At 34.6% G+C, this 8,330-nt stretch overlaps 1 protein-coding gene across 3 annotated transcripts in view; it reads left to right on the top strand.

The window, feature by feature from the left end:
- The first annotated feature begins 3,165 nt into the window (after window positions 1-3,165).
- LOC110025159 overlaps window positions 3,166-8,330 on the top strand; it is a 5,720-nt gene continuing 555 nt past the window's right edge. The window contains exons 1-3 of one of the 3 annotated variants that reach the window (XM_020725462.1): window positions 3,166-3,404; window positions 3,551-3,609; window positions 7,280-8,264. In XM_020725462.1, coding sequence (XP_020581121.1) covers window positions 7,280-8,245 — 966 coding nt within the window. In that variant the 5' untranslated portion in view covers window positions 3,166-3,404; window positions 3,551-3,609 and the 3' untranslated portion in view covers window positions 8,246-8,264. Of the gene's footprint in view, window positions 3,405-3,550; window positions 3,610-7,279; window positions 8,295-8,330 lie in introns of all 3 variants that reach the window. The other 2 variants (XM_020725460.1, XM_020725461.1) reach the window with 2 other exon arrangements.

Raw genomic sequence — 8,330 nt, 5'->3', positions numbered from 1 at the left:
GGTAGCAATGGGTTGTCTCTCACTCTCTCTCTTCCCTCCGATCTTCAACTCTCTCCGTGTTTGTTGTGCTCTCCGTCCTCCAGTGGTATCCCCTATTTTTTCGATGGAATGGCTTTTTCTTTGCTTTTTGTGGATTTCTCATTTGTGATTTCAAGTGAGAATTTGGATTTTGTTATTTCTGCCTTTCTCATTTGTGATTTGAAGTGAGAATTTAGATTTCGTGATTTGTATTTTTTCTTTATGATTTGGAATTTGAAAAATTGTGGTTTAATGTGATATGGAATGTGGTTTATTATACGTTTGAAGTTTTAGTGAGAATTTGAGAAATTGTTGAAAGAGGGTGCTCGATTGGTTTATAAAAATGTTTCAAGTGCCCTGTATTTGGCAGCCTTAAATGAAAAATATGGGGTGGTGTTTTATCCTTACTTTTGAAGTTTGGGTGAGAATTTGAGAAATGATTGAAAGAGGCAGCTTGATTTGTTGATAGCAATGTTTCGAGTGCCATATATGTAACCACATCAAATGAAAAATATATAGTGGGGTTTTATCCTTATCTTTGATGTTTAATGTAGTGGTGATGATATTGTTAAGTGAGATGTCTATCTTTATTTTAATGGCACACATTGAATATTTAATTTTAAAAGTATATAATGTACTGATATGAACAGTTCTGTTGCAAACAATATTACTATATAATGGGTATAATGATCATTTGTCCTGCAACAACTACAACACAAATGTTTTCAAACTGCAAAAAATAAATATACAATTAGTTTATCCGCAACAGATTCTGCACAACAAGTTATTATTAAGTTACAACTGCCCCAATTAGTGAACATCTGTAGTTTATCATTTTCATGAGGATTATTAAGGGTCTGTTTGGCGCAGCTGCAGCTTCTCAGCTTTTCAGCTGCAGCTGCGCTGCTGTGAGGAAGCTGGTTGTCTGTTTGTTGCAGCCGTGTGAAAACAACTGCAGGACAACTGTTTCTGAAAAAAATGACCATTATGTCCCTGTGTAGTATTTATATATATAACATAAGATAAAATACTTTTTTATATTAAACAAATTATTTTCTGAAACAATAAATTAACATTAATTAAAATTTAATTATTTTTATTAATTTATTGTTTCAGAAAATAATTTGACATTTTATTACTACAAAAAATAATTTAACAAGTATAAACAGATGATTACTACAAAAATGTCCAAGTAGAGATGTTTCAACAAGAAAGATCCATATAGCATGAATGAATTGATGGCCATTTAAGAAAATGTTGCACTGAGGCCACCTAACCGCACATATAGCATATTACTTCTACAAATGGAGGGCAAAAGAGAGTTCTTCAATGAGGGCGTGTTGAGAATCAAATGGGAAGATACATTATACCCTTCTCAAACAAAAATTTCAAGACAAACAAAAATTTCAAGAACCATTCCTTAGATCCGAAGCATTGAAAGGAAAAATATTTTTTTCTTACCGCTCGGGAAGATGACCTCGACGAGGGTGTTGGGGAAGAGGAGGAGATGCGAGACTGCTCGGAAAGAAGAGGGGATGCGAATATGACGAATGTGCGAGACTAATCTCGTTTGGGAAGAGAATGAGATGCGAGACGTTGTTCGCTCGTGATAAGAAGGAGCTTTGGGAGTTCGGGGAGGGTTTCGGACGCAAGAGGAGAGCGCCTCGTGTATCGCGAGGGCACCAGCGTAAAAAGAAATTCAAGCCGCTGCGATGAAATTGGGCCACTGTTATCCCACAACTTTCCGCGTTCGCCCCAAATCGCGGCAAACAGTGGAGAAAACGCCGCCCCAAACATAAAAAAATTCACGGGACGGTGTAGCGCAACAACAAAAACACTCAGCCAAACAGAGCCTAAATCAACTACAAAAAATCACATTTGACATATTTTGATGCTATGTATGTAATAACAAAGTTAGTTATTCAAATTAGTGCCGTTTGAGCAATCTTGATGATGATTACAATTATTTTGATATGATTCACATATCATTATGTATAAGTCGTCGCTTTTAATGTGCTGTCATTTTTATGTCTCGGACACATTTGCAAGCTGCACTTCATCAAATGAGTGATTTTTGGTTCACTTCATTTGGTATGATGCATCTTGACCTCAATTTATCATTGCTTGCTGTCTCTGACGTGTTTGATCAGATTACTAATTGGAGCTGGTATGGTGGCCAACAAATGCTTCAATTACATTCATGAGACTCATTAAGAATATTTTAACATCATACATGCATAATATATAAAGTCTATTTTTTTTTATATTTATACCACCTAAATCTTTCATATCAAATAAAAAATACCATCATTTTAACCTTTACAAAATGATATAAATATTTTCATGGATAAATAAGGTGTTTTGTATGTCATAATTGAAGTATAGGGGTTAGATATGTAAATACATGGGAATAGAGTGATATTCATGTAAATCTTCCAAAACAAAAAACAAATACAAACCAAGTTATGGTTTAACTTGAAATTGTGGTGAAAATAGATATTATTATTAAACAAAATAATAATAAAATGAAAATAATAGGAAATGATTTTAATTAGTTTAACCTAATGCTTAACCCACCATATAAATACATGCAACCAGAAGCCCCTCTTAAGTTCATTGGGTAGATTGGGGCTAAGTTAAGAAATAATAATAAAAAAAACATAATTATAATTATTGTTTAATTGATTATATATATATTGATGGCATTTAGATGTATAGCATACAATTCTTATAGATTTACATATAAAATACCCAAACTTTCATATTTACATGCATAACACATGAACATTAGATATCACATTAAAAATATTGCTTTAATTTACTTTTTATGCATTAGTTTTTTGTACCGAGTAATTAGGAATCTTATATAAGAAAACATTACTTATAATTTTTTTTTTTTCTGTTCTTATTTTAATTCTGTTGCAAACAGTTTCACCAAACAGGGACATGAAGGCTATTTATCCAACAACATCTATGAATAAGTTATTTTTAATAAGCTGACCCAAACAATAATCCAACTTATTCTGATAATCTACAGATAATATGTATCAAATTATAAATAATCAACAGCTGTCCTAAAAAGACCCTAAATGTTAGATGTGTAAGATGTGATATATATATAAATTTCTTATAGAAAAACAATGCTCGCACGAAACTGGAATTAGGTGGTACGTAAATGCCCCAACTGATAATCCCCAGCTGAGCATATTTAATCCTTCCTGATCAGTCTCGTCCTCTTCCTATTCAATTCCGTAGTTTCATCCACTTCTTTCCTTTCTTCCTTCTCATCAGAATCCTAGAGAGGGAAACGAGAAGAAAAGAGGAGGAAGAAGATTTTTCCACAATTTTCTTCAAATTTATTTAAGAACCTGCCGCTCTGAGTCACTGTAAGATTCTTACCATGATTTCGCTTAAATTTCTGCTTTTCTCGGATGCTAAGAAAACCTGATTCCTGTTTCTGTTAGATGTTTGAATCCTGCAAAATAAACTGTTCCCGAGCTGGATTTAGTTGTATGTTCTCTCTTTAATGTAGATCGGCGGGCTTAATGTTGATCGGGGGTGGGAGGAAGAAATTAGTTGCTATTCTCGCAGGTTGGGGCTTTTGATTTGTGCTTTATCTTCATGGCGTCCCTATATGTTGATATGATCTATTTTTCGCAAGTTGTTTGTGTTTGTGTTGGGTTAAATTAGGGCTAGGAGGAGATCTAGGGTTCTGTGAGAAGTTAATGGAACTCGTCATGTGAGTTTTGCAGTTCGATTTAGAAATTTAGTACCATTCGAAGTTTGAAGAAGATTTGAACCAAGTTTTAGTCCTTTCTAATCATAAGAATCAGTAATGTTTATGAAGTTTTCTTGGGGGTTGGCGGCTGCAGTAGGGTTCAGTAAAGTTTGTAAATCCAGATATAGTGAATTATGGAGAGATGAAATCCTAAAAGTAGTTTTGCATGATGAATGTTAAATATCGTTACTCCTTTGTAAACTATTTAGCATATATTTTCTAGATTTAATATTTTAGGATCTGTTTGGGGCAGCTGCAGCTTATCAATAATCTGCTGATAAGCAACTGATCGAGATAATTTGTTGATCAGCAACTGACCCGTATAAATCGATTGACTGTTTGGTTTGTGCCGTTGGAAAACAACTATTTTACAACTGTTTCTGGATAGATGATCATTCTGCTCTCATTGAAACTTTTAAATTTCAATCAAATTTTATCATTTTATCATTGAGACCATATCTATCATTGGATCATAGTCCATATGCAAAGGTGCTTTTGGGTTACAGGTTACAGTACAGTCAAGATTTCATTCTCATGCAATTTAGCATATTGACGTTGAATGAAAATATCATAACTACCCCCACAACAAAATATATTTCCTCCTCAAATATTTTTTAATGAATAACTTGTATGCTAACTCGGATAAAATCAAAACAGACATTCCAAACAAAAATTATTTCATAGAGTCAAACGAACATGGAACCAAAAAAAAAAAAAAAAAGACAACATAGGGATTAAAATGTGAAGCGCATTTAATGAAGAAAGACATCTTCTCCTTCTCTTTTTTTATCTCATTCTTGGCCATAAGACAAGATGAGTTGGATCTGTCGTCCCGCTTCCTTCGCTCATTCAAGTTCTTCTTATCCTTTTTTGATTTCGTACTTTGATCGGCAGTAGCCGACCGTGACATGGCGGCAAGGCATTGATTTTAAAGTGAGGGCTTTAGGAACAACGGGTGAGGAAGGCAAGCTAAATTTAACTTAAATCATACAAAACTCACCCTTGCAAACCCCTCTTTGTATATAATTATGAAACTTTAGGTGTGAGATATATAAATACTTAACAATAATTGTGTGCTATGTATGTAAATGCCCTTAAATTAATGTGAAGAGGAGGCACAATGAGTCGTGAGGGGAAGTAGTGTAACTCTTTAATCCTATTTTATCCAGGATTTTACTAAATTTGGGATTTAGCAAAACAAGATAAATTATATTTAAAAGGTTTTAGGATTTATGATGCTAAATTTTTTTTGGTTGAATTACATGCATAACACTCAAAACTTTGATATTTACAAACTAGCAACTTCTTTCATTCATTTTTCAATTTCTCACTCAAATTTCAAAATTCACAACAAAACCTCGACCCTTATTTGTAATTGATCGTGGAACACTTTAAATACATCCATTTAGTAGTTAAGAAAAAAAAGACGCATGCTAAATTTATAAATAGCAAAATTTTGAGTGCCATGCATGTAATTATCCCAAAATTTTTTGGCAAGATTTAGACTAAATTCCAGCTCAATCTTGCCTTCTTAATCTTGCATCTGGACGGCATTTTAGTCTCTCTAACTTGAAGACATGGTCGAGTACATTCAACTTAAGAAATCAGGCAGAGTTGTAATCTTTCATTTACCATATAGCAGAGGAGATATAGTAATCTTTCTTGTTGAGTTCTCAAGACATTCAAACTGAAGGTTAGTGTTTTTTCTAATTTAGTGTAGTGTGAAGTTCAAATTTTTTTTTTGCTTTTTTTGGCTTTTGCATTGACTAGCCTGCTTTGAAATATAGGATTTATATTAAGTAGTATGTTAAGTATGAAGAGGTCAAAGTTTAGTAGAAGGAACTGATCTTTTGTGTCATTGTATGGTGTATCTGATATCACACTGAAATAATGATGTTTTTAAGCTCATCATTTAGATTTGTTCATGTTTCTGTGCTGCTTTATATCACACAATAATAAAGATAGATAGAACCAGAGGTAGAATTCAAGATTTTTTAGAAGAAATTATTGCACTTTTGATGGTCTTATTCATTATATTCATTGGATGATTACTTTTAAAAGTAGGAATTGGAAATTCAAAATGTTTATTTCTTATTATATCAGAAATTTTTATAATTTTTAATTCTCTACTCCCCTTGTTGTTTTTGATTTTGTGTTTATTTTGTTCTTATTGTTTCTTGAGTATTGGTTACTCTTTTCTTCTTTCTATGTTTCTTCTTTTTTTTCTTAGATTTTGCTATGTTTTATTTTTTCTTTTGGTTGGATTTTTGTTGTGGAGTTTTCTTGTTCTCCTCTCTTTTCAATTTATTAGCTATTTTACTTATTTTTTGGAAACTTCTCTTTGTATTTTTATTTCTTTAGTTATTTTTTGGTTGAGTTATGATGTGCTCCCGTTCTGACTCTGAATTTTAACCATTCTTTGAAAAATTTCCTAGATTTTTCATCTATTTTGTTTGATTTATTAAACTTGAATGAAAGCTTGTTCAACCATATAATGAATTTAACTGGAAGTAGTGAATTTTTTGTCTTGATTACTTTTATGATGAAGACTATTTTGCATAGACGTGTTAGAGACGTTTTGAGATTTCCAAGTGCAATTAATTGTTTCAATTATTCTTCTTTAAACCAAGAATTTTTTCATTGAATTTGGATGAAATCTCTTGGTTTGAGACATAGATTTGGCTGAACTTTTTATCCTTTTATTTTAACTTTTTTTTTTTTTTTTTTTTTTTTTGAGGTTTTTTTTTATTATTGTGCTATCAGTTCTAAGTAGTGGAGGTTATTGAAATGAAAACGTAAAGGGGGTTATTACAGGGATTATTGTGAGGGGTTATTGAAGTGGAGCCGCGAAGGTTATTGGGGAGTTATTGCGATGATTATTGAAATGAAAACACAGAGGTTATTTGAGGGTTATTGCAGGGTTTATTGAAATGGAACCGCAGAAGTTATTGAGGGTTATTTTGAGGTGTTATTGGAGTGGAGTCGTGGAGGTTATTGAGGGATTATTGCGAGGGTTATTGCAGGTGGTTATTGAACTGGAAATGCGAAGGTTATTGAGGAGTTATTGAATGCGTTATTGCGGCGTTATTAAAGTTAATATCCGAATAACCCCCCAATATCCCTTCCAATAACATCCGCAGTTCTACTCCAATAACTTCCGCAGTTCTACTAATAACTTCCGCAGTTTCACTTTGATATTTTTTTAGGTGGGCCCGATGTAACATACATGGAGTTATATTACTAGAGTTTGCACGTAGAGCTGCGTCGGGACTCCGTATGAAAAATTCTCTTGTTTCTGGTACAATGTGGTATTAATCTTTTAAGAACTTTATATCATTAACTTATTTTTATGTCTTACCAGTAGATGCTCCCGTGTTTACTTTCAACATTTGTATATGCAATTCATGGATTATTACCTTGATTAAATTAGAGAGACTCCATAATTTTATTGCTTTGAACCACTTATATCTGTTCATATTATAGATGGAAGAAATCAAGGGGAGTACCTCCACCAATTCAGACATTGTTACCGCGCAGAAGGAATGGGATGAAATTTGTTGTCCAATCTGTTTGGACCATCCCCATAATGCGGTTCTCCTAATCTGCAGGTCGCATGAAAAGGGTTGCAGAGCCTTCATTTGTGACACCAGCTACAGGCATTCAAACTGCCTCGATCGGTTTAAAAAATTAAAACTAAACCAAGGAGATACCTCTTTTCTATCTTCCCAGCAACATTACCAGAACGATCAGATCCATGTTGAAAACCCTAACAGGATTGTTACCAGCGGACCTGAATCAATGGCAGAAAGTGACAGCGTCTGGAGTTGTCCTCTTTGTCGAGAAACAGTATCGGGTTGGATGATTGTGAAGGAGACGAGGCAGTACCTGGATCTTAAACCTCGGAGCTGCTCCAGGGAGCTGTGCTCATTTTCCGGCAACTACATGGAGCTTCGGCGACATGCGAGGAGGGTTCACCCCGCAACAAGACCTAGCGATGTAGATCCTTCGAGACAGAGAGCGTGGCGGCGTTTGGAAAATGAGCGCGAGCACGGCGATATCCTCAGCGCCATCAGATCGGCAATGCCTGGTGCCATCGTGATCGGCGATTACGTTATTGACAGAAGTAATGATCCGCCGCGTGAGGCTGAGCTTGGTGAGGATGGTGGATCGTGGCTGACAACCTTTTTTCTACTGCGAATGATGAATGGCGGCTTAATCGGGTTTCTTGATGAGCCGAGGGGCTCTTCCGGGATTTGGAGGAGGATGAGCCGGCGGCCTTATGGACGCCATGAACGATCGGATCGGAATCTCCTGGATCTGCAAGGTGGTGGCGATGAAGATGATTTGAATCCAGATGGTGATAGTATGATTCCGAGGAGGAGGAGAAGGTTGACGAGATCTAGGCATGGTGAAGAGCAGCGAAATAGAATGAATGAAGAAGATTGCTGAAACTACAGCTCTGGAGACTGTATAGTCTGGTTCTTAATGCTTATAAGCTGTTTATATCATTCAATATATATATATATATATACTT

The sequence above is a fragment of the Phalaenopsis equestris genome, unplaced genomic scaffold (assembly GCF_001263595.1).
Source record: "Phalaenopsis equestris unplaced genomic scaffold, ASM126359v1 Scaffold000291, whole genome shotgun sequence".
NCBI lineage: Eukaryota > Viridiplantae > Streptophyta > Magnoliopsida > Asparagales > Orchidaceae > Phalaenopsis > Phalaenopsis equestris.
The sequence above is the reverse complement of the archived record's forward strand: the minus strand, read 5'-3'. Positions and strand labels throughout refer to the sequence as shown.